Source organism: Littorina saxatilis, linkage group LG13 (assembly GCF_037325665.1).
Source record: "Littorina saxatilis isolate snail1 linkage group LG13, US_GU_Lsax_2.0, whole genome shotgun sequence".
In the NCBI taxonomy this organism is placed as follows: Eukaryota; Metazoa; Mollusca; class Gastropoda; order Littorinimorpha; family Littorinidae; genus Littorina; species Littorina saxatilis.
In genome coordinates, this window is record NC_090257.1 from 18,174,438 (window position 1) to 18,202,281 (window position 27,844).

The 27,844-nt window shown below is 42.5% G+C and overlaps 2 protein-coding genes and 1 long non-coding RNA gene across 4 annotated transcripts in view; 1 reads left to right on the top strand and 2 right to left on the bottom strand.

The window, feature by feature from the left end:
• LOC138983770 (trafficking protein particle complex subunit 14-like) overlaps nt 1-10,860 on the top strand; it is a 16,532-nt gene extending 5,672 nt beyond the window's left edge. The window contains exons 9-12 of one of the 2 annotated variants that reach the window (XM_070357093.1): nt 2,323-2,407; nt 5,596-5,665; nt 5,999-6,297; nt 8,754-10,860. In XM_070357093.1, coding sequence (XP_070213194.1) covers nt 2,323-2,407; nt 5,596-5,665; nt 5,999-6,297; nt 8,754-8,898 — 599 coding nt within the window. In that variant the 3' untranslated portion in view covers nt 8,899-10,860. Of the gene's footprint in view, nt 1-2,322; nt 2,499-5,595; nt 5,666-5,998; nt 6,298-8,753 lie in introns of those variants that run through there. The other variant, XM_070357094.1, reaches the window with a different exon arrangement.
• LOC138983798 (translationally-controlled tumor protein homolog) overlaps nt 1-27,844 on the bottom strand; it is a 140,415-nt gene that overhangs the window by 73,329 nt on the left and 39,242 nt on the right. The window lies entirely within an intron of this gene.
• Nucleotides 19,920-25,127, bottom strand: LOC138983771 (uncharacterized). Its single transcript, XR_011461253.1, has 3 exons — nt 24,964-25,127; nt 23,669-23,704; nt 19,920-20,610 (listed from the first exon to the last, which is right to left on the bottom strand). It is a non-coding gene; the product is annotated as an uncharacterized lncRNA (long non-coding RNA).

Below are 27,844 nucleotides of genomic sequence, written 5' to 3' on the forward strand. Positions count from 1 at the left end.
AGTATGACTGTGTGGTGTGACATTGGACAGCCAGCCTGAGTGATACAGGTGAGAACACTATAAAGTATGACTGTGTGGTGTGACATTGGACAGCCAGCCTGAGTGATACAGGTGAGAACACTGTAAAGTATGACTGTGTGGTGTGACATTGGACAGCCAGCCTGAGTGATACAGGTGAGAACACTATAAAGTATGACTGTGTGGTGTGACATTGGACAGCCAGCCTGAGTGCCACAGGTGAAAACACTGTAAAGTATGACTGTGTGGTGTGACATTGGACAGCCAGCCTGAGTGATACAGGTGAGAACACTGTAAAGTATGACTGTGTGGTGTGACATTGGACAGCCAGACTCAGTGTTACAGGTGAGAACACTGTAAAGTATGACTGTGTGGTGTGACATTGGACAGCCAGCCTGAGTGATACAGGTGAGAACACTGTAAAGTATGACTGTGTGGTGTGACATTGGACAGCCAGCCTGAGTGATGCAGGTGAGAACACTGTAAAGTATGACTGTGTGGTGTGACATTGGACAGTCAGCATGAGTGATACAGGTGAGAACACTGTAAAGTATGACTGTGTGGTGTGACATTGGACAGTCAGCATGAGTGATACAGGTGAGAACACTGTAAAGTATGACTGTGTGGTGTGACATTGGACAGTCAGCATGAGTGATACAGGTGAAAACACTATAAAGTATGACTGTGTGGTGTGACATTGGACAGTCAGCATGAGTGATACAGGTGAGAACACTGTAAAGTATGACTGTGTGGTGTGACATTGGACAGCCAGCCTGAGTGCCACAGGTGAAAACACTGTAAAGTATGACTGTGTGGTGTGACATTGGACAGCCAGCCTGAGTGATACAGGTGAGAACACTATAAAGTATGACTGTGTGGTGTGACATTGGACAGCCAGCCTGAGTGATACAGGTGAGAACACTGTAAAGTATGACTGTGTGGTGTGACATTGGACAGCCAGCCTGAGTGATACAGGTGAGAACACTGTAAAGTATGACTGTGTGGTGTGACATTGGACAGCCAGCCTGAGTGATACAGGTGAGAACACTATAAAGTATGACTGTGTGGTGTGACATTGGACAGCCAGCCTGAGTGATACAGGTGAGAACGCTATAAAGTATGACTATGTGGTGGGACATTGGACAGTCAGCATGAGTGCTATGTGATGTGTGGTGTACATATGAATGGATGGAGAAGGTCGTTATCTTGTGTTACAGGGACACAATACATATACTATGTGATGTGTGGTGTACATATGAATGGATGCAGAATATGTTTTGCGTGTTTCAGGAACACAATACTATATGATGTGTGGTGTGTATATCAATGGACGGAGAAGATGTTTTTACATTTAGTCAAGTTTTGACTAAATGTTTTAACGTAGAGGGGGGAATCGAGACGAGGGTCGTGGTGGTGTATGTGTGTGTGTGTGTGTGTGTGTGTGTGTGTGTGTGTGTGTGTAGAGCGATTCAGAGTAAACTACTGGACCGATCTTTATGAAATTTTACATGAGAGTTCCTGGGTATGATATCCCCAGACGTTTTTTTCATTTTTTGGATAAATGTCTTTGATGACGTCATATCCGGCTTTTCGTGAAAATTGAGGTGGCACTGTCACGCTCTCATTTTTCAACCAAATTGGTTGAAATTTTGGTCAAGTAATCTTCGACGAAGCCCTGACTTTGGTATTGCATTTCAGCTTGGAGGCTTAAAATTTAATCAATGAGTTTGCTCATTAAAGTTGTCATTAAAATCGATTTTTCGCAAACAGATTTAAAATTGATTGCATCGTATTCTTCATCACATTCTGAATCTAAAAATATATACATATGTCATGTTTACTCTTAAAATGTGATCACAATTAACGAAAATAGAATAATTAGTCTTACGATTAAAATGTAAGAAATCGATCCAAAAATGATGTCATCTTATTCGTGATCATTTCCTGATTCCAAAAACATATAGATATGATAGGTTGTATTCAAAACAAGCTCAGAAAGTTAACAAGAATACAGAAAAGCCCGCTTTCCTGCTTAGCACAATACGCTACCGCGCTAATCTGGCGTGTCAATATCACTACGTTTTGCACGTGGAAGGTGAGCGATTTCCTTCACGCGGGGATTGACGAAGCTGTACTGTCTTAGTGAATAAATACAGTGCGTTCAGTTTCATCCCGTGAGTTCGACAGCTTGACTAAATGTAGTAATTTCGCCTTACGCGACTTGTTTTGTGTTGCAGGGACACAAGACTATGTGATGTGTGGTGTGTATATCAATGGACGGAGAAGATGTTATGTGTGTTGCAGGGAGCCCTGACACAGATCAGGAGCGCAGCAAACTGGAGGCAGTGAAGCGTTCCATCATTTGCCATGACCCAGACATTTTCATCGGGTATTCCCATCGTCACCAGCTGTCTTACCTTCTTCTTTGGTTCCAAGTTTTTTGGTGTTGTGCATCACTGTGTTTACCGTGTTCGCTGCAGGTTGGTTGCTCTTTCTCTCCTCTGTATTGCGTGGCTTGCCTGGGCTTTTACTGGGCTTGTACTGACACACACTTTCCCTCCTCTGCCATGTGTGGCTTGACTGGGCTTTTACTGGGCTGTTTCTGTATGGGTTGTTACTGTATCGGGCTTTAACTGGGCTGGTATTGACGCACATTTCTTTCATCTGTCCTTGTTGGCTTGACTGGGCTTTTACTGGGCTGTGACAGTAGTGGGCTGTGACTGTAGTGGGCTGTGACTGTAGTGGGCTGTGACTGTAGTGGGCTGTGACTGTAGTGGGCTGTGACTGTAGTGGGTTGTGTCTGTAGTGGGCTATGACTGTAGTGGGATGTGACTGTAGTGAGCTGTGACTGTAGTGGGCTGTGACTGTAGTGGGCTGTGACTAGTGGGCTGTGACTGTAGTGGGCTGTGACTGTAGTGGGCTGTGACTGTGACTGTAGTGGGCTGTGGCTGTGACTGTAGTGGGCTGTGATGGTATTGGGCTGTGACTGTAGTGGGCTGTGACTGTAGTGGGCTGTGACTGTAGTGGGTTGTGACTGTAGTGAGCTGTGACTGTAGTGGGCTGTGACTGTAGTGGGCTGTGACTCTACTTGGCTGTGACTCTACTTGGCTGTGACTGTAGTGGGCTGTGACTTGACTGAATGTTGTGACTCTACTGGGCTGGTATTGAGGCAGAGGTCTAAATCGACCAAAAGATGTGTGCACCTCCTGTCGGCGTTTTTCATGTATACACATTACAGGGAATACACCTGGGTTCATTTCCTGGTAGTTTTCTCGGATCTTGTTAGAGGTCACGTGACCCGTTGCTATACCTTCAAAAATAACGTTTTCACCAGAAATTTGTTGATCTAGAAACATTCCGACACATACATTTAACCCAAAGTGTGAAAAAGATGGCCCATTTACTTTAGTCACGATGAAATTGAACCCTTATAACAACTTCCGACCGTTAACGTAGCGTAAACCGTTAAACCTCATTGATATGACCATTCGACCAGCACGCCGCAGTACGGTATCGTTGTGATGTCAGCTGTTTGACACATGATCTACCTCCTGCTGGGTTTTCATGTAGTATATGTCTGATCCATGCGGCGTAGCGGTCTTATTAGTTCAAGAAAAACTGCACTCAGACGTTTACGGCAGTCTCACGTACGGTACAAGATTGAGTGTGATCCGTTTCCTACAGGAACTGCACCGGGATGCATTCCCTGTATACATGAAAAATGCCTACAGGAAGTGCACCTACAGGGAATGCACCCACTTTTGGTCGACATCTGCAGTATTGAGTGCTTCTGCCCGCCTTCTGTACCAATGATTACTACATTCGCCTTTGAGTTTGTTTCTTCTTTTTTTCCCTTCTGTCTTTTCGCTTTGCTTGCTTTGGTCATTATGTGAGCTTCTGCACTTTTTGGTTCACCTGAATAATCAGGAGAGATTTAGTAATGAGCAGTGTAAGGCAATCCATGGATGAAAAACTGACCTTTGAGGTCTCCTGAAATGTGTTGTCAAATTAGAGCCTCCAAAATTGTCACACAACAATGGTTGGTTTTGATCATCTTCAAACAATACAAAAGTCTGCTGTACCCTCATCAAATTTTAAGGTCACAAAGGGGTCATGTTCGCGGTTAAAAAATAATTGGAAAATTAGCATACCAACTTTTTTGAAGAAATATGTTTGAAACTTCACACGCTTCCAGAGTGTTATTACTTCCAGACATGACCAAAGTGTAATTGATCCTTGTCAAATTGTTCAGGTAAAAAATCGAAATATAGCATTTTCTCAAACGTTCTTTCAAACTTTACATACAATTAGAGTTTGATAATCTCCAGACATGACCTAAGTATGGCTGACCTTTGTCAAATTTCAAGGTCACAGAGGGGTCAAGTTTAGGTCCACAATGTTTTTAAAACCACATCTTTGAAACGTTGCACACTATTAGGGTTCGATGACCTTCAAGACGTACATGACCTAGCTCAGGTAGACCTTGATCAAATTCAAGGTCACAGAGGGGTTGAGTTCTGGTAAAAAAAAAACTGATGATTATTGTTTTTCTTGGATGTTTTTGGAGCGAGATCTTATTAACGTCACAGGTTTATCTCTGGATAAATTATTTCGAGAGTGAGTTTGTAGTCAGCAGTTTTGCAGTTTGGCTGCGGTTTTGTTTATTGATGAGTGTTTGGTATTGGCTGAAACGTTGTAGAATTTGCTGTTTAGTGACGTATTTCTTTGCAGAATTTTTGATGTAGTTTTCTTAGTGGAGGAGGTTTTGTATATTTTTTAGGGACTTTTAACTGCAGCTCGTAAGGAGGCTGATAGCAGCCTCGGAGCCCTCCACCCTCCTTCCTTTTTCTCCCGTGCTGCCAGGGCGGCATTTTCATTGGTTCGGTTAGTTGTAACGTCAGGGATAGCCCCGTTAGCTATAAAAGACCATGGTTTCCGGTGCTCGATTTTATACCGAGAATCTCCCTCCCCATCAAAAAGGAAGAGGGAGGGCGCAACCAAGAGAGCAACCGGAGGGGGACTGGGGAACCCGTTATGGCAAGCTCCGGGCTACCAACCCATGAGGGTGAAGGCCCGGACTCCTCAGAAAGTGCAGTAGCTGTAGTTAAAGTTTGCCCTATAACTTATAAACTGGCTTATGCGGTGGTAGCATTTTTCTTTTGGCTTCTTGATGTGTTTTTCTTTGAATGCACTGGTTTCAGTTGTTTAGTATTAAAAGGAAATGTGAACACTTTCTGTTTTGGCTTAATTGGTTTGAGGTCTTCAGGATTAAAAGCAAACACAATTCAATGAGGACTCGATCCTGTCACTGCTGCTCAGGAAGAACTATGATGACTGGAAAAGGAAGTGAGGATAACCAGTAGTGTAGGGTGTGTGGATGAAGGAAAAACAGCAGTAGCTGTAACAGAAGACCAGTACGGTAGTTTGTGGGGTATACATGTCTACAAATGGTTGTTCGTCATAGACGAATATGAAACTGTATGTACAGTTTACATTGTAATATTGCTTAGTGTTTTGTGTAAAAAAGAGAGAGGTTGAATAAAAGTGTTTGTGATGTGGATTGCTTTGCATGACCAGGTCGTGTCCAAGAGGGTGCAGCCTGCCGGTCAGTGTTGGCTTCCAGATTCTGCAGCCAGGACTCTATGAGGTAAGGAGACACCCCCCCCCCCCCCCCCCTTGGTGTGGTCATTGTAGTATAGTGATGTTGATGTCCTGACGCCATGCTGTGTGCAGTTCGGGGAGCTCTCCCTCTCTCCCCCTCCCACCCATCCCCCCCCCCCCCCCCCCTGTGTCCTGTGCTATGCTGTGTTCAGTTTGCATAGCTGCCAACCCTCCCTGATTTTCCAGGAATCTCCCGAATTTTACAACTTCTCCCTGCTCATATTCAAGACTTAAACCTGGACCCCTGCTGGATTTTGACTTCAGAAGGTTAGCAGCTATGAGTTTGGGAAGTTGATGTTGTGTGACATGCTGTGTGCAGTTTGGGGAGCTGATGAAACTCAATCTACGCTGGGCGCTGCCTGACTCGCAGAGCACGCTGAAGCAGGACTCGGTGGGCACGCCTGTTTCCACGGACACGGTATCCACTCTGTCGGCTGACGACCAGCTGCTGGCATCCACTGAGCTGTGGCGAGACCGCAGTGGCTCCACCTGTTCCCTGCAGACCCCCACCTCCACCTCTGCCGAGGAACGACGCAAGACTTTCGCCACCAAGTCCTACTCCTTTGGGGACCTGGGGCCCACGCAGTCTGCTGACTCTGACGACGCCTGTCGCTTGAGGTAAGCGTACAATGATCCTCTGGTTTGTCTGTGTTACATGAGGTAAGCCCACAATTATCCCCTGGTTTGTCTGTGTTGCATGAGGTAAGCAGGGTTTAGCCTGGGAGAAAAAGGCAATGGGACATTTGTCCCCTTCAACCAAATTCCAATGGGACATAGTCGAAGGCAAGAAGCGCCAAAGAGGCCTGTATGCGTTTTGACCAAAGATGCAAAATGGGGCAATATGGTGCCATTTGAGAATTAGCCGCTATATCGTGTTATCTGTGTGTGTGTGTGTGTGTAATCCGATGTAAGGTGTACATTTGGTGGCGCAGTGGTACGTAATCTCAATGCGCCCTTTGACGCACTGAAGGGAATTGTGATGGGACATTTTCAGATGTAATGCGCCAATGGCGCAGGCCGCACTAGTAAATGAAACCCTGGGTAAGCGTACAATGATCCCCTGGTTTGTCTGTGTTACAGGAAGTAAGCGTAGAGTGATTCCCTGGTTTGTCTGTGTTACAGGAAGTAAGCGTAGAGTGATTCCCTGGTTTGTCTGTGTTACAGGAAGTAAGCGTAGAGTGATTCCCTGGTTTGTCTGTTACAGGTAGTAAGCGTAGAGTGATTCCCTGGTTTGTCTGTGTTACAGGAAGTAAGCGTAGAGTGATTCCCTGGTTTGTCTGTGTTACATGAAGTAAGCGTACAATGATCCCCTGGTTTGTCTGTTACATGAGGTAAGCGTACAGTTAGTGCCTGGTTTGCCTGTGTTAGATGAGGTAAGCGTACAGTGATTCCCTGGTTTGTCTGTTACATGAGGTAAGCGTACAGTTAGTGCCTGGTTTGCCTGTGTTAGATGAGGTAAGCGTACAATTATACCCTGGTTTGTCTGTTACATGAGGTAAGCGTACAGTTAGTGCCTGGTTAATGCCTGTGTTAGATGAGGTAAGCGTACAGTTAGTCCCTGGTTTGTCTGTGTTACATGAGGTAAGTGTACAGTTAGTACAGCATCAAGCATACTGCTATCACCACCGAGTCAATAGTCATGTAGATCAGACTCTTTGCAACAAACAACTAGTTGAAAGAAAATTGCATGTGTCGATTTCATGAATATGAGCTTTTCCTAAACGACCCTTTTTAACACTATTCATTTGAACTATGTTCATTTTCTTATTTGATTATATGACCCTTTGGCAGATACATGTTCTTACATTATTATTTAAAGGTGTGAATTTCCTACACGACAAAGTTTACCTTGTTAAAAATTATGCATTTTCGTAGAGTGTCAAAATGACACGTTTGCCTGCGATCATGACTCATTTCACCCCTACCCCATATTACACAATTTATGAAAAGGTAAACAAGAATAACGATTAAGAAATATTCTCCACGGATCTGTGTTTTTTGAGTCACTTGAGAAAAAGTGACTCTATGTAATCGGTCAGTGTTAGTCTGTCCGGCCGGCCGGCCGTAGACACCACCTTAACGTTGGACTTTTCTCGGAAACTATCAAAGCGATCGGGCTCATATTTTGTTTAGTCGTGACCTCCAATGACCTCTACACTTTAACGATGGTTTCGTTGACCTTTGACCTTTTTCAAGGTCACAGGTCAGCGTCAAAGGAAAAATTAGACATTTTATATCTTTGACAAAGTTCATCGGATGTGATTGAAACTTTGTAGGATTATTCTTTACATCAAAGTATTTACATCTGTAGCCTTTTACGAACGTTATCAGAAAAACAAGGGAGATAACTAGCCTTTTCTGTTCGGCAACACACTACTTAACGTTGGGCTTTTCTCGGAACTTATAAAAGTGACCGGGCTCAAATTTTATGTGAACGTGACTCATTGTGTTGTGAATAGCAATTTCTTCCTGTCCATCTGATGCCTCATATAATATTCAGAACTGCGAAAGTGACTCGATCGAGCGTTTGCTCTTCTTGTTTACCTACCTTATCTGGTTCATATTTAACAACATTTTGAAAACGACGAAAAAATTACTTGCCACACAGTGACTGAGTGTTTTGTTCTCCCCAATTTAAAGAGCATCATCGTTAGTGTCACCAGAGAACATAAAGTGTACTCACAGAGACTGAGTGTTGTTATTTTGTTCTTCCCAGACTCAAGAGCAGCAAGCAGCCATCGTTAGTGTCACCAGAGAACATAAAGTGTACACACAGAGACTGAGTGTTGTTATTTTGTTCTTCCCAGACTCAAGAGCATCAAGCAGCCATGGTTAGTGTCACCAGAGAACATAAAGTGTACACACAGAGACTGAGTGTTGTTATTTTGTTCTTCCCAGACTCAAGAGCAGCAAGCAGCCATCTTTAGTGTCACCAGAGAACATAAAGTGTACACACAGAGACTGAGTGTTGTTATTTTGTTCTTCCCAGACTCAAGAGCAGCAAGCAGCCATCGTTAGTGTTGCCAGAATAGATGACGTGTACACACAGTGACTGAGTGATTTTTTCTTCCCAGATTCAAGAGCATCAAGCGGTCTTCTGCAGTGCTGCCCCCTAGACCTCCGCCTCCCGGCAACCTGGGCCATCCCGAGAAAGAGCTGGCCAACAGAAACAACTTCCTGAAGAAGTCTTTCAAGATATACATTCCCAGCAGCTGTTGAGCAGATGTTGAATTCCACACTTCTGACTCTGTGACAGTGTTTTCTCTGACTCTGTTAAATGTCACACTTCTGACCCGTTAAATGCCTCACTTCTGACTATGTGACGGTGTTTATCTGACTCTGTTAAATGCCTCACTTCTGACTATGTGACGGTGTTTATCTGACCCTGTTAAATGCCACACTTCTGACTATGTGACGGTGTTTATCGGGCTCTGTTAAATGCCACACTTTTGACTATGTGACGGTGTTTATCTGACCCTGTTAAATGCCACACTTCTGACTATGTGACGGTGTTTATCGGGCTCTGTTAAATGCCACACTTCTGACTATGTGACAGTGTTTATCTGACTCTGTTAAATGCCACACTTCTGGCTATCTGACGGTGTTTATCTGACTCTGTTAAATGCCACACTTCTGACTATGTGACGGTGTTTATCTGACCCTGTTAAATGCCTCACTTCTGACTATGTGACGGTGTTTATCGGGCTCTGTTAAAATGCCAAACTTCTGACTAAGTGACAGTGTTTATCTGACTGTTAAATGCCTCACTCCTGATTATGTGATAATAATAATAAAGTAATAATAAAGTGTATTTATATTGCGCCTATCCCTTACAAAAAACAAAAATATTTGGCTCTAAGCGCATTACAACATGTGTAGGGACTTGGTACAATCAAGTCTGACAAATACAATAACACAATATACAGTCGGTCTCTTAGGTAAAACTGGGAAAAGCAGCTTCGACATTTGAACACTGCTACTAGAAGATCCTCTAACAATGCATACTGTGTTGGTGTTTATCGGGCTCTGTTATATGCCACACTTCTGACCCTGTTAAATGCCACACTTCTGACTATGTGACGGTGTTTATCTGACTCTGTTAAATGCCACACTTCTGACTATGTGACGGTGTTTATCTGACTGTTAAATGCCACACTTCTGACTTTGTGATGGTGTTTATCTGACTCTGTTAAATGCCACACTTCTGACTATGTGATGGTGTTTATCTGACCCTGTTAAATGCCTAGCTTCGGACACAGTGGTTTCTCTTTCGTGTCACCTGCCAGCTCTGCCAAACTGAAACAAACATGACACCTATAGTAGTCACAGTCTGTGAATATCTTGTGTGTCTTGCTACCTGCTGTCAGGCTTCCAGGGTGGACCAGCCTTGGGTAGTTTTGTCAAGATAAACATTCCCATGGACCTTGAAGAGCTTCATTCCTGTTGGCTGGTTGCATGGACCGGCTTTATTCTTGTTGGCTGGTTGCATAGAACGGCTTAATCCCTCTTGGCTGGTTGCATAGACCGGCTTAATTTCTGTTGGCTGGTTGCATAGACCGGCTTAATTTCTGTTGGCTGGTTGCATAGACTGCTTTAATTTTTGTTGGCTGGTACATTGTTGCATTGATCGTCTTGATCCCTCTTGGCTGGTTGCATAGAGCGGCTTCATTCCTGAAGGCTGGTTGCATGGACTAGCTTTATTTCAGATGCCTGGTTGCATGTCTTGCTTAAATACTGTTGCCTGTTGCAAATCTGTGTCAAACATCAGCACCAACCAGCATACCTGATGGCATAAATCTATGTAATAGTACACTTCCACTGTTTAGGGTTCACGATAAAGGAGTTTCAAAATATGTCTGGAGGTTCTGGAAAATAGCGGATGAGGACATTCAAGGGCTATAACTGTGTTCTCACACTGTACAGAAGAACACGGTTATTTCCCTTGCCAAGGACTACTCTCACTATCGCTGATACATGCATGAACAAACTAAGAGCATGCAGCCCGTGTAACACGGTTCTTTCCTTTTTTGTTGATGTTGAAACGGAAAACAATTCTGAGGTAAGTCACAAAAGCAATTACCATAATTTTTGTTGATGTGGAAACTGAGGTAAGTCACAAAAGTAATTTTCATTCATTTTTGTCTGTTGTGATTCTTTTTTGTCCACTTAAAAGACCGATATAGGTGGAAGTTTTTGTGGATGTTTCTTTTGTGTATCATTAAACATTCCTTAAACTTTTTTTCTCTTGTGTTTTTTTGTGGTTATAGTCATGGGATGTTCTGGTGTATAGACAGTATCAGTAAGTGGGTAGTAGTGGTGACTGTATGTGTAGACAGTATACGTGTATACACACACAGTCACCACTACTAAACACTTACACTGTCTACACACAGTCACCACTACTAAACACTTATACTGTCTACACACAGTCACCACTACTACACACTTATACTGTCTACACACAGTCACCACTACTACACACTCATACTATTTACACACACAGTCACCACTTCTACACACTCATACTGTACACACTGTCACAACTACATGTACTACACACTTATACTGTCCACACACAGTCACCACTGCTACACACTTATACTGTCCACACACAATCACCATTACTACACACTTATACTGTCCACACACACACAGTCACCACTGCTAAACACTTACACTGTCTACACACAGTCACCACTACTAAACACTTATACTGTCCACACACAGTCACCACTGCTACACACTTATACTGTCCACACACAATCACCACTACTACACACTCATACTATTTACACACACAGTCACCACTGCTACACACTTACATTGTCTACACACAGTCACCACTGCTACACATTTATACTGTCTACACACAGTCACCACTACTACACACTGACACTGTCTACACACACAGTCACCACTACTACACACTTATACTGTCTACACACAGTCACCACTACTACACACTCATACTATTTACACACACAGTCACCACTTCTACACACTCATACTATTTACACACAGTCACCACTACTACACACTTATACTGTCTACACACACAGTCACCACTACTACACACTCATAATATTTTCACACAGTCACCACTACTACACACTTATACTGTCTACACACTCACAACTACTACACACTTATACTGTCTACACACACAGTCAGCACTGCTACACACTTATACTGTCTACACACACAGTCACCACTGCTAAACACTTGTACTGTCTACACACAGTCACCACTACTACACACTTATACTGTCTACACACACAGTCACCACTACTACACACTTATACTGTCTACACACACAGTCACCACTACTACACACTTATACTGTCTACACACAGTCACCACTACTACACACTTATACTGTCTACACACACAGTCACCACTGCTACACATTTATACTGTCTACACACACAGTCAGCACTGCTACACACTTATACTGTCTACACACAGTCACCACTGCTACACATTTATACTGTCTACACACACAGTCACCACTACTACACACTTATACTGTCTACTCACACAGTCACCACTACTACACACTCATACTATTTACACACAGTCACCACTGCTACACACTTCTACTGTTTACACACAGTCACCACTGCTACACACTTATACTGTCTACACACACAGTCAGCACTGCTACACATTTATACTGTCTACACACACAGTCACCACTGCCACACACTTATACTGTACACACACAGTCACCACTGCTACACACTTATACTGTCTACACACACAGTCACCACTGCCACACACTTATACTGTACACACACAGTCACCACTGCTACGACACACTGACACTGTCTACACACACAGTCACCACTTCTACACACTTATACCGTCTACACACAGTCACCACTACTACACATTTATACTGTCTACACACAGTCAGCACTGCTACACATTTATACTGTCTACACACTGCTACACATTTATACTGTCTACACACACAGTCAGCACTGCTACACATTTATACTGTCTACACACACAGTCACCACTACTACACATTTATACTGTCTACACACACAGTCAGCACTGCTACACACTTATACTGTCTACACACAGTCACCACTGCTACACATTTATACTGTCTACACACACAGCCACCACTACTACACACTTATACTGTCTACACACACAGTCAACACTGCTACACATTTATACTGTCTACACACAGTCAGCACTGCTACACATTTATACTGTCTACACACACAATCAGCACTGCTACACATTTATACTGTCTACTCACACAGTCACCACTACTACACACTTATACTGTCTACACACTCACAACTACTACACACTTATACTGTCTACACACACAGTCACCACTGCTACACACTGACACTGTCTACACACACAGTCACCACTACTACACACTTATACTGTCTACACAGACAGTCAGCACTGCTACACACTTATACTGTCTACACACACATTCACCACTGCTACACACTTGTACTGTCTACACACACAGTCACCACTACTACACACTTATACTGTCTACACACAGTCACCACTACTACACACTCATACTATTTACACACAGTCACCACTACTATACACACTTATACTGTCTAAACCCAGAGTCACCACTACTACACACTTATACTGTCTACACACAGTCACCACTACTACACACTTACACTGTCTACACACAGTCACCACTACTACACACTTGTACTGTCTACACACACAGTCACCACTACTACACATTTATACTGTCTACACACAGTCACCACTACTACACACTTATGCTGTCTACACACAGTCACCACTACTACACACTTACACTGTCTACACACAGTCACCACTGCTACACACTTGTACTGTCTACACACACACAGTCACCACTACTACACATTTATACTGTCTACACACAGAGTCACCACTACTACACACTTATACTGTCTACACACAGTCACCACTGCCCTACTACACACTGACACTGTCTACACACAGTCACCACTACTACACACTTATACTGTCTACACACACAGTCACCACTACTACACACTTATACTGTCTACACACACAGTCACCACTACTACACACTTATACTGTCTACACACACAGTCACCACTACTACACACTTATACTGTCTACACACACAGTCACCACTACTAAACACTTGTACTGTCTACACACAGTCACCACTACTACACACTTATACTGTCCACACACACAGTCACCACTGCTACACAGTTATACTGTCTACACACAGTCACAACTACTACACACTTATACTGTCCACACACACACAGTCACCACTACTACACACTTATACTGTCTACACACAGTCACAACTACTACACACTTATACTGTCCACACACACACAATCACCACTACTACACACTTATACTGTCTACACACACAGTCACCACTACTACACACTTATACTGTCTACACATACAGTCACCACTACTACACACTTATACTGTCTACACATACAGTCACCACTACTACACACTTATACTGTCTACACACAGTCACCACTACTACACACTTATACTGTCTACACACACAGTCACCACTACTACACACTCATACTATTTACACACAGTCACCACTACTACACACTTATACTGTCTACACACACTCACAACTACTACACACTTATACTGTCTACACACACAGTCACCACTGCCACACACTTATACTGTACACACACAGTCACCACTGCTACACACTGACACTGTCTACACACACAGTCACCACTACTACACACTTATACTGTCTACACAGTCACCACTACTACACACTTATACTGTCTACACACACAGTCACCACTACTACACACTTATACTGTCTACACACAGTCACCACTACTACACACTTATACTGTCTACACACAGTCACCACTACTACACACTTATACTGTCTACACACACAGTCACCACTACTACACACTTATACTGTCTACACACAGTCACCACTACTACACACTTATACTGTCTACACACACAGTCAGTCACCACTACTACACACTTATACTGTCCACACACAGTCACCACTGCTACACACTTATAATACACACACAGTCACCATAACTGACTACACACTTATACTGTCCACACACAATCACCAGTAGTTGTGACTGTATGTGTGGACAGTATAAGTGTGTAGTAGTTGTGACTGTATGTGTAGACTGTATAAGTGTGTACGAGTGGTGGCTGTGTGTGTAGACGGTATAAGTATGCACGAAGACGGTATAGGTGTGTAGTAGTTGTGACTGTGTGTGTAGACGGTATAAGTGTATAACAGTTGTGACTGCTGTTTGTGCAGAGAGTATAAGTGTGTAGTGGTGGTGACTGCTAACTCTAACCCTTAGTGGCTACCCCGATAAAAAAAATACACTGCGGGAAAAAAAACTAATTCCAAAAATGGACCAACATGTGGGCACAAGTTCGGGGCCTGGAAGAAAAACGAAAAAAGTAAACTGACGCCGCTCTACTCGCCGCGTGGGAACCCGGGACTGCGGGACGTTTTTTGACGGTTTTACCCTGTTAGTTTAGCCCACAGGGCAAAGTCGACATAGACAACTGTTGGTACTAAGCGATACTTCATTCACGTCTTTCTGTTCCCAATAGCCTACTTCGACTCTGGAGAGTTTACAACGGACACATTGATACCAGGCGGTACTGCTCATGCGCTCCACACCTGCATCAGTAGAAACAAGAAAAATGTTCATTCAAAATGAACAGCGTCGATGCAATGTCCACCAAATATTTATTTTGGGAAGTGTTAAAAGGTTAGGGTCAAAAGTCAATGAATTGCATGTTGTGCTGGATATATAAATTGTTTATTTCAGTCAATGCTTGCTATGAATTGATCAAACAGCCACAAGAAAAAACAAGTCGCGTAAGGCGAAATTACTACATTTAGTCAAGCTGTGGAACTCACAGAATGAAACTGAACGTAGTCCGCCGCTAGTGCAAAAGGCAGTGAAAGTGACGAGCCTGTTTGGCGCGGTAACGGTTGCGCTGTGCTTCATAGCACGCTTTACTGTACCTCTCTTCGTTTTAACTTTCTGAGCGTGTTTTTAATCCAAACATATCATATCTATATGTTTTTGGAATCAGGAACCGACAAGGAATAAGATGAAATAGTTTTTAAAACGATTTCGGAAATTTAATTTTGATCATAATTTTTATATTTTTAATTTTCAGAGCTTGTTTTTAATCCAAATATAACATATTTATATGTTTTTGGAATCAGAAAAGGATGAAAAATAAGATGAACGTAAATTTGGATCGTTTTATAATTTATTTATTTTTTTACAATTTTCAGATTTTTAATGACCAAAGTCATTAATTAATTTTTAAGCCACCAAACTGAAATGCAATACGGAAGTCCGGCCTTCGTCGAAGATTGCTTGGCCAAAATTTCAATCAATTTGATTGAAAAATGAGGGTGTGACAGTGCAGCCTCAACTTGTACAAAAAAGCCGGATATGACGTCATAAAAGACGTTTATAAAAAATAAAAAAAATAAAAAACGTCCTGGAATATCATTCCCAGGAAGTCTCATGTCAAATTTCATAAAGATCGGTCCAGTAGTTTAGTCTGAATCGTTCTACACACACACAGACAGACAGACAGACAGACAGACACACACACACACACACACACACACACACACACACACACACACACACACATACACCAAGACCCTCGTCTCGATTCCCCCCTCTATGTTAAGACATTTAGTAAAAACTTTTTAATAAAAAAATAGAGCTTGTTTGAAACAGGTAGAAAGGAAGAGTTGATATTGCAATATCTGTACGTGGGAATGTGGTGGAAAAAGAGTGCTAAAAGTAGTAAGTCGGCCTCAGATCCATTTCAAATATTTATTGCAGAAAAACAAAATACAAATTAAAAACAAAACCACAGAACCATTACCAGGTGTCATAGGAATGTTTGAAAACAATAGTTTTAATTTTACACTGTAAATACAGGAATCAGAATTAAACACCTCAAATTGGCACATGCATAATGAATCACCTGGAATTGCAACAGGGAGAAACTGAAGTAATTGGAAACAAACACTTGAAATTGACAGAGAAACAATTGAAAATATATTACTGACATGAGCGTACAATATTTTAATGGAAGTGCATTTTTAGCACGAAGCATCCGCAGGAGGATGCACTAACAATTACATAGTGCCACAAAATGTGTACGGACATTTCACAACCGTGCATTATTAGCACAGAACACATACATGGGGGCGCACAAAACATTATTGTACCATGATGATGATCGGGATTGTTGAAGATCTTTTCTTGTGCAAGGCGCCCCTGTATGACCGCAACTGATCCAACCGGCCGCATCTGAACAAACGACGTCGAAACGGCGCGAAACACGTCCTCTCGGTTGGTCTCGGATTGACTCGGCTCCTCTCGGTCTTTTTTTTGTGTGTGTCTTTTTTTCTTTTCCTTATGGTCGGAGTGGTATATTTATGTACATCTTAGATTAAAAAAAACACCCGAAAGCTGTGTTTAATCGTTTCGCGCGTAAATTGTACATTTTTTTCAGCTTTGAAATTGTTTTGGCTTGGAGAGTCAGCGCGCTTTGGCTTGGAGACTAATTCTCCACAGGCACGTTCTTCCCAACCACAGATACCAGCGTCGTCCGCGACGCTGGAATGACATAGGCTAACACAAGAGATACGCAAGATAGCAAAACAAAACAATTTGTACTGGATAGATAATTGATTGGGCTTACTGCTCGTATGTAAAAATGGCCAAGTAGCGCCTATTCGATTTTTTAATTGGTATCTGAAGATTTTGTGAGGTCAACTTTGGGCGTACCCTTACTTTTGGCGGCGGTCACGTGACATCTATAACATAAATCTTTGATCCGAAAATTGTGTCAGATAGCCAAGTGGAGTGCATTTAATGGCATACAAGGAACTTAGTCGATAAATATCGACAGGGGGCCGACAAATGGTTTAAATGGGAAATGTGTGTATATGGGTGTGGGTTTGAAACAAACAAACAAACCAACCCATGTGAACCCCGGGCCGCAGGCCTTCGATGTAGTGATTGAAAAAAAAAGGATGTTCTCAAATGGTTCAATTCTCATTTGGTCTGATTCTCAAATGGTACCGGTATACTCCCCCCCCCCCTGGCCGCAGGCCTAGGAGTAAAATTTTTATAGACACTGACCTTCTTCCCAGGGGTCATTGACCCAGTTTTAGCTATGAGAGGTGGTTCGCCCAGAGGCTGTAGAGTATACTGGGGCGGTCTCTTTGATGTCTTGAGAGGAAACTTGGCCAGGGTAGTACATGCACCAGAACTGGTGGACACCAAGGACAAACATGAAATCGAAGCAGTTTGCTTTCAGAGAGAACGGTCGTCAGCAACTCAAACTTCTCTGTTTTCTTTTTTTTTTTAAATCTGACTTTCTTTGTGGCCCCCTGACTCCGCCCCCTCCCTCTGTAAGGACCCTCCTCCACAAGGACCGATTTTTGTCAACATTTTAAAGGTCGCTAGAGAGGGGTTCCACTGTATGACCTAACCGCTACTGGCAGACGGCCTCAATCTTCACGCGCAAAGACGAGATTAATAGGTGCTCGGTTTTGGTATTTTGAATTACATTACATTAAACCTTTGTTGGGTTTCATGGTCATGGCAACAGCCATAATAATATTACATGATGTATAATATCATATTTCAGCATATGTGAATTACATGTCATCATACTAAACTGTCATACATTTTTATTCCTACATTATTCTGATTGATCACAACCAAACCTACTATCATTGGACACATCCAAATGCAAGCGCCTGTTCTTGACAATTTCTCTCTGATCTAAATATAAAATCAGTGCAATTTCCTGGGTCGGGCTTTGCCACAGACACTCACGGTTTGGCCTGTAGGTAAAATGTACAATGTATTTTCTGATTTGTGCACAAAAGCTTTTTTTCTTTTTTCTTTTTTTTAACATAACAATGTTTAATGTCACTGTATGTTTAAAAGACCATGGTCATATTTGTAAAAAAAAATGTTAAATTAGAAAATAAATAACATTTTGGTTCATGATTTTTCCTACACCTGTGCTAAAAATAAGAAATAAAAATGTCGGGTATATAAGTCACTCAAATACAGCTAGGTATGAATGGCTCGGTTTGAGTTTGTTGCAGTTGACCCTGCACAATGCGACGTATCATGTTTTTGTTGAACAATTTTGACGTCACCCCTCCCATAGGGTGACGTATTTCACAACTTCCTGTGTTACACAAACTCTGTGATGACCAATTTTGACGTCACCCCTCCCATAGGGTGACGGATTTCACAACTTTCTACAGATGAACAATTTTGACGTCACCCCTCCCATAGGGTGACGGATGTCACAACTTCCTGTGTACACAAACTGATGACGTATTTCACAACAAAATGGCGCTGCCCATGGTCAACCTCGAAACTATCCGTATAGAATGGGGGCGTCCTCGCCCCCATAATAAAGTTTGAACTGATGAAATGAAAGGGAATGAATGTTTTCGTTGGTGTACAAACATGAGTGTAAGAATATTTGTACAAAGTTTAATTCAGGTCTCTTTCTCTCCTCTTTTTTGCAAAGTGATTCTGAAAACTGCTATTGGAAAAAAGACAAATAGCTTCCATGTGCTACAGCTCATATACTATAGCTCCTATGTATACTTTATACACTGAGCACAAAAAGTTAAGGATATTTTGTCAGTACTGAGTATTGCTCAAATGTTTAACAGAAGTTGTTGGGTATGACGTCACAAGTTCTTGACCACGCCTATACCCTCAAAAATGGTGTTTTTTGACGAAATGATTGACTTTAAACAGTGGAAACGGTGACTTAAACTCAACAATAGTGTTTAACATCGGAAAGTGTATTTGGTATGACTGGAGTTGTGGTCGTACAGTGTCAGGAGCTAAAGGCTGTGGTCTCTGTGGTATCTGTGGTATTACTGAAGTTGTGGTCTTTGTGGTATTACTGGAGTTGTGGTCTCTGTGGTATGACTGGAGTTGTGGAATCACTGGGGTTTTGGTCGTACAATGTGATGAGGGAAAGGTTGTGGTCTCTGTGGTATCACTGGAGTTGTGGTCTTTGTGGTATTACAGGAGTTGTGGTCCCTGTGGTCTCACTGGAGTTGTGGTCTCTGTGGTATGACTGGAGTTGCGGTCTCAGTGATATTACTGAAGTTGTGGTCTCTGTGGTATGACTGGAGCTGTGGTCTCACTGGAGTTGTGGTCTCTGTGGTATGACTGGAGTTGTGGTCTCTGTGATATAACTGGGGTTGTGGTCGTACAATGAGATGACTAGGTTGTGGTCTCTGTGGTCTCACTGGAGTTGTGGTCTCTGTTGTATCACTGGAGTTGCGGTTTCTGTGGTATATCTGGAGTTGTTGTCTTTGTGGTATCACTGGAGTTGTGGTCTCTGTGGTATCACTGGAGTTTCGGTCTCTGTGGTATTACTGGAGTTGTGGTCTTTGAGGTATCACTGGAGTTGTGGTCGTACAGTGTGATGAGGGAAAGGTTGTGGTCTATGTGGTATCACTGAAGTTGTGGTCTCTGTGGTATCACTGGAGTTGTGGTCGAACAATGTGATAGTTGTACGTTGTGATGAGAATTAGGATCGATGGTTGTACATTGTGACAAGAAGTAGGGTTGATGGTTGTACATTGTGACAAGAAGTAGGGTTGATGGTTGTACATCGTGATAACAAGTAGGGTTGATGGTCGGACAGCTCTCAGTGTTTGGGCGGCACACCGTGACCGTGGATGACCTTGGGCGGGAGTGGCGTGATGACAACAGGCCCGTCTCGGAGCGCCACCAAGCGGTTGAGCAAAGGGACGTGAGCAAGAAGTCCGGTGACGTACAGAAAACCCAGGAGTGCTAGGGCCAGGCAAACCAAGACGAGCACATCCTGTTTCAAGAGATACAAGAGTTGTTTCATTACTTAAAGCCAGCAGTGTCAGGCAAACCAAGACGAGCACATCCTGTTTCAAGAAATACAAGAGTTGTTTCATTACTTAAAGCCAGCAGTGTCAGGCAAACCAAGACGACTACATCCTGTTTCAAGAGATCTATACAAGAGGCTTTTCATTACTTAAAGCCAGCAGTATCAGGCAAACCAATACGATCACATCCTCTTATAAGAGATAACAAGCGTCATTTTAAGTACTTAAAAACATACGACCCCGAAAATCGACTTCGCTAATATTTTGCTAGTATTTTGTCCGCTATCAGTAATTCCAGAATGTGTGAAAACAAGTGTGAAAAAATCTTGTAACTTCACAGCATTATTTTATATTTTATATACAATACTGTTTATACATCATGAAAATCTCGTAATATAGCAGACGAATTGTAAGAAAAAATGAGACAGAAACCCTGCCCAGCTGACAAAATGACCACGTGCTAGCATTTTGAATATAATGACATGCCCAAGAATGACATAAACGAGGGTTGGGTAATTGCGAACCAAGACGAGCAATAGGGTCAAGCCTAACCTGGTACAAGATATACAAGAGTCTTTTCAGCACTAAACAATACCGGCCCTATCTCGCGCAACCAAGACCTAATCATCGCGATCATATTGTCAGATAATGGCGTTGTTGGATATGTGAGACATGATACCATTATTAGTAGTTTGGTTTTGCTGCAATGTGATTAGTTAAAAGTGATCATGTCTAGCAAAACAACTGTCTCTCTTCTGTTTAGGCTCCTGATTTGCAAAAAGCCGCGCGGGCGGTGACGTTTTCAGTTTTATCGATCCTTCTACCGTTCAGACACAAGATAAATAGTTTTATCCTTCATACGTGAGAGAGACACCCGTGAGATAATAATCGTTCGAATCACACGTGTGTATATCATGTAAATGAGGTCATGTCAAGCAAGTCTGGCAGGGACCTGTTTTTCCACTGCTTATGATACCAAAGTCACCGAGACAAACGTCATTATAGAAACAAAAATTGCGCTCGCTAATTACCCTCAATGAATCTTTAGAACTAACACGTCACGCCACACTTTCAGAGTGACGTTTCTTTGCTTTGACGTAATAGATTGCACGAGGCTTTAGAAACAAGCGTCTTCAATTTAGCTGCCTCGACTGCAGAACATTTTCAGTAAATGATACAGGTAAGTACAGTATGTAGGATAAACAGAATACTACATGGCTTGCACTCGTTGCTTTTTCAAATAGTGAACAGCTCGCTTTCGCTCGCAGTTCAATAATTATTTAAAAAAACAAAACTCGTGTAAATCACGACACATCAAGCCATGTAGTATTCTCTATTTATTGCGCTGGACGTTGAAAATATGCTCAAATTTAGAATTTCGATGAATGGAAATTACTACGTACTTCAAAGTTTCAACTTGCAAGCTCTGTGCCGCCGACTACTGGATAAAAGGACATCATTTTGAGTGTCGAATACGCAAATGACGTCGGATTAAAAGGCGATAGATTAATGTTTACTCTGAAAATGTGCTCGAAATTTAAGAAATTCTGTTCTATGTTCCAATGCTTAGCGGAGACCAGCTCGACCCGTCTCGGTCTTCGGGTTTCGGCTAGCCAAACCTCACTAGCATTTTTTATGACTCACTCCTGGTTTAAGTGTTGATCTTTCAGTTTAGGATCGACGGAGTGATTCATGCTTCATGTTTCATATCGCTTCACGTGACTTGTTTGGTATTTTGTACGCTGTGATGCTGTCGCCATTTAGAGGGTAGTGTTACATTTAAAGGCAGGTGTCACTTGAAATATGTAAATTTTGCTCCAAGACAGTCTTGTTTTTACAGAGCAGTAATTTTATTTTGAAGAAAAAGTAAGAAATGGAGTGCAATTTTGATCATTACTTTCCAAATGTATGTTCTTGCCGTGCATCAAAACGAAATAGCAGTTGTGAAGAACGGAATTGCCATAATCATGCCAGAATTGCTGCTTAAACCACTTAGCTTATAATGATGTTTTGCTGCATTGTTATTGCTAAATTTTTAATTGCTTTTTGGCATTATTTGTAAAGAGATCGTCATCGAATTCCTTTGAAGTGTATTTGCTGTTTTAAAAGAGTACTGTAACATGTCATCAAATATCTCAAATGTAAGTGTCTGCGTACAAGTTATTTTAGTGTTTTCATCCAAGGGGTAGTCAGGCTTTTATAAAATCAACATTTCACGGATCTGTGTCGAGACTTATTTTGTGGTAAAAAAAAAAAAAGAAGGAAATCTGTGATTGAAGATTGTGAAACCCGCCTGCTGTGTTTGTTAGTCTTTTCAGACGATGATATTCTCCAACGGCTTGTGTGTTTGTTTATGTAACGCGAAGCGTTTTAGCTGTTTAATGCACGCAATGTGCTTGCGTTAGCTTAGACTATTGGTTAACCTCCCTCAGTGCAACGGTTTTAATCTGCTTTGATGAATGGGCATCTATAAAAACAAAATGAAGTATGATGACGAACGGATGTCCCGACTCCTGACACAAGAGAGCTTGGCGAAGCAAACCGCTCGCTGATTCAAATTCATTTAATTAATTGGTATAATTTCGGAGCAGTTTTGAGCAATCATTGCAGGTACAGCGGTACCTGCGATGAAAGGACACCCTTGGGATGAGTTAAATGTGTCCCTACATTACAGGTGGCCTGTCATGACAGGTATACTTTTAGTCATGATAATAGATAAGGGGACTCCAGAAGGTGTCCTTTCATGGGAGGTGTCCACTCATCAGAGGGGCCTCACATCACAGGTACCACTGTATTTTTAAATCACAGTACAGCAAATGTCCCTTGATCGATTTAAGGTCCAAATTAATGGCACCTTAGGTGTACTAACTTAAATAGGTAACATGTGTGGTGACATACGTGCTCGATATAAATCCTCCTAAATAAATAAATAACTTAAATGTTGCGTGCTCTTTGTTGTGCTTGAGAGTATAATAGTATGATATATTATACATCCAGTTGTAAAAAGAATGTTTTGCTACTCACCACGAGCAAACTCCTCCTGATAGAAAAGCGAGGCATCTGGAAAGTACAGAAAGAAAGTTTTGTGTTCTGTCCCTGAGAAAAATGCAGTGTGCGTGGTCCGTTAACTGATCGTTTGTGATGGGTAGTTATGTGTGACCTGTTAACTGATCGTTTGTGTTGGGTATTTGTGTGTGTCGTTGTTAACTGATCGTTTGTGGTGGGTAGTTGTGTGTGTCGTTGTTAACTGATCGTTTGTGGTGGGTAGTTGTGTGTGTCGTTGTTACTGATCGTTTGTGGTGGGTAGTTGTGTGTGGTCCGTTAACTGATCGTTTGTGGTGGGTAGTTGTGTGTGTCGTTGTTAACTGATCGTTTGTGGTGGGTAGTTGTGTGTGTCGTTGTTAACTGATCGTTTGTGGTGGGTAGTTGTGTGTCGTTGTTAACTGATCGTTTGTGGTGGGTAGTTGTGTGTCGTTGTTAACTGATCGTTTGTGGAGGGTAGTTGTGTGTCGTTGTTAACTGATCGTTTGTGGTGGGTAGTTGTGTGTCGTTGTTAACTGATCGTTTGTGGTGGGTAGTTGTGTGTCGTTGTTAACTGATAGTTTGTGGTGTGTAGTTGTGTGTGGCATGTTAACTGATCGTTTGTGGTGGGTAGTTGTGTGTGTCGTTGTTAACTGATCGTTTGTGGTGGGTAGTTGTGTGTCGTTGTTAACTGATCGTTTGTGGAGGGTAGTTGTGTGTCGTTGTTAACTGATCGTTTGTGGAGGGTAGTTGTGTGTGTCGTTGTTAACTGATCCTTTGTTGTGAGTAGTTGTGTGTCGATGTTAACTGATTGTTTGTGGTGGGTAGTTGTGTGTGGTCCGTTAACTGATCCTTGTATGGTGGGTAGTTGTGTGTCGATGTTAACTGATTGTTTGTGGTGGGTAGTTGTGTGTGGTCCGTTAACTGATCCTTGTATGGTGGGTAGTTGTGTGTCGATGTTAACTGATTGTTTGTGGTGGGTAGTTGTGTGTGGTCCGTTAACTGATCCTTGTATGGTGGGTAGTTGTGTGTCGATGTTAACTGATTGTTTGTGGTGGGTAGTTGTGCAAGTGTTAGGGTCCATATGAACCAAAAGTCAACACAGTCTTTTTTGGAGATCGTTTGTGGTTTGTAGTTGTGCAAGTGTTAGAGGCTATATGAACCCAAAGTGAACAAAATAAAGTTTCGAGTTTCTGGTGGGTAGTTGTGTTACGGTCCTACAAAACCTCGTGAAGTAAAGTTGTTAATGCCAGTGAAACAAAGAATGTTGTGTAGAAGGCAGAGTTGGTATAGATTACCTTGTTGTATTGCAGAGGGACTCGGGAAGAACACAGGTGTGTAGAATGCCACGACTATTCCGGCAGTCAGAGCTAGACTGAATGACACGATAGTGACGGCGTGCAATCAAGACTGAGAGTGACAGGAAGAAGGTCATCCTGAAACTGATAATAGCCTACAGGTCTGCTTGTGTGTGTGCCTGTGCATGTCTATCTTGGTTTTTATATTTAGTCAAGTTTTGACTAAATATTTTAACATCGAGGGGGAATCGAAACGAGGGTCGTGGTGTATGTGCGTGTGTCTGTGTGTGTGTGTGTGTGTGTGTGTGTGTGTGTGTGTGTGTGTGTGTGTGTGTGTGTGTGTGTGTGTGTGTGTGTAGAGCGATTCAGACTAAACTACTGGACCGATCTTTATGAAATTTGACATGAGAGTTCCTGGGTATGAAATCCCCGAACGTTTTTTTCATTTTTTTGATAAATGTCTTTGATGACGTCATATCCGGCTTTTCGTGAAAGTTGAGGCGGCACTGTCACGCCCTCATTTTTCAACCAAATTGGTTGAAATTTTGGTCAAGTAATCTTCGACAAAGCCCGGGGTTCGGTATTGCATTTCAGCTTGGTGGCTTAAAAATTAATTAATGACTTTGGTCATTAAAAATCTGAAAATTGAAAAAAAAAATAAACATTTATAAAACGATCCAAATTTACGTTTATCTTATTCTCCATCATTTGCTGATTCCAAAAACATATAAATATCTTATATTCGGATTAAAAACAAGCTCTGAAAATTAAATATATAAAAATTATTATCAAAATTAAATTGTCCAAATCAATTTAAAAACACTTTCATCTTATTCCTTGTCGGTTCCTGATTCCAAAAACATATAGATATGATATGTTTGGATTAAAAACACGCTCAGAAAGTTAAAACAAAGAGAGGTACAGAAAAGCGTGCCATCCTTCTTAGCGCAACTACTACCCCGCTCTTCTTGTCAATTTCACTGCCTTTGCCATGAGCGGTGGCCTGACGATGCTACGAGTAAAATGGCATTGCGTTTCATTCTGTGAGTTCGACAGCTACTTGACTAAATATTGTATTTTCGCCTTACGCGACTTGTTGTGTTTCTGTGTGCGCCGTGTGCAATACTGTGTTTTGTGTGTGTGTGTGCGTGCGTGTGCATGTCTGTCTGCGTGTATATGTCTGTCTAGCTGAGTTTGTGTGTGTGCGTGAGTGCGTGCGTGCGTGTCTGTGTGCGTGTGCATGTGTGTGGGTATGTTGGTGTGTGAGTGTGTTTTTGCACACACACACACACACACACACACACACACACACACACACACACATATATGCGAGCTCATAAACTCACTTGCACTTTCTCTCTGATTCTCTTTTTCTCATTTCAGTTACTCATAACTACATGTAATTAATTAAGTAGAAGTGCAATACCAAAGCACTGCATACCCCCAGCGAAGAACAAATCGCCTCTGTCTCTGTCTCTCTGTCTGTCTGTCTGTCTGTCTGTCAGTCTGTCTCTCTTTCTCTCTCTCTCTCACACACACACACACACACATACGCACCCACGCACACACACACGCACCTACGCACAGAAAACCGCACAAAATCATGAATGCATGCAAAAGTTTGGAAAGCACCAGACTGCGAACTGCACGAGATTTTGTGAAAGCTGACGAATTGACTGCACCTAAGGCACGTGCGGCTTCTGAGAATGACTGGGGTTAAGAACAACAATGACCAGCCAATCACCTTTTGTGTTTGTTGTTGCTGGCATTGAGACCAGCCAATCGTGGACAGAGTACGGCATCCATCAGTTTAGATCCCGCTTTCCCCTTCATTTGCATAATTATCTGATGTCTCGAAGGTGGTGAGTGAAGGAAAGCATCTGGAATGAAACAATGGTAACAGATAAGGGAGTCCGAGTAGTCGTTAGTAGCAGCGCAGCGGTCAGCAAAGCAAGTTTAGTTTAGCGATTTCGGTTCTGCACATTTTTTGGACACTATGGAGTTCAGTTTTACTTCCTGGGTGAAGAATCTGCCCTGACCTGTGGTTGATGTTTTCGTAGAAGAAGAGGAGTTATATGAACTCTTTTATCGCGCGCGTATCTCCAGACTCGGACTCAAGGCGTAGGGATCTATTTATGCCGTGTGAGATGAAATTTTTTTACACAATACATCACGCATTCACATCGACCAGCAGATCGCAGCCATTTCGGCGCATATCCTATTATTCCAAGTCACACGGGTATTTTGGTGGACTTTTTTTTTTTTTATCTATGCCTATACAATTTTGCCAGGAAAGACCCTTTTGTCAATCGTGGGATCTTTAACGTGCACACCCCAATGTAGTGTACACGAAGGGACCTCGGCTTTTCGTCTCATCCGAAAGACTAGCACTTGAACCCACCACCTAGGTTAGGAAAGGGGGGAGAAAATTGCTAACGCCCTGACCCAGGGTCGAACTCGCAACCTCTCGCTTCCGAGCGCAAGTGCGTTACCACTCGGCCACCCAGTTCACAACCCTCAGTGCTTTGAGGTATGCAGGAGAAAAGGACCGACTTAGAAAGCCTTAAATTGAAACGGGGCCACATAGTGGAACTAAACGCGGCAGTGGCAGACCTGCAAAAGAAGTATGGGGGAGGGCCATTGCGTACTGCCGACCAAGTAGCCCCTCTCCAGGGCCTTCTCGGCAACATGGTGATACAGTCTGCCACTTTACCAGGTGAGACGTATTTAAAAATCGTTGATTTCGTGCCGGTTTCTATGGCGGTGGAGGAAGAGGTGACACGTGGGGGAGGTGTCACTCTGAAGCTGGCCAACAAAACCAAGCTGGACAAAGTCGCCCCTGCCACTGGATCGTGGCTAATACAAGAATTGTGGCAAAGTT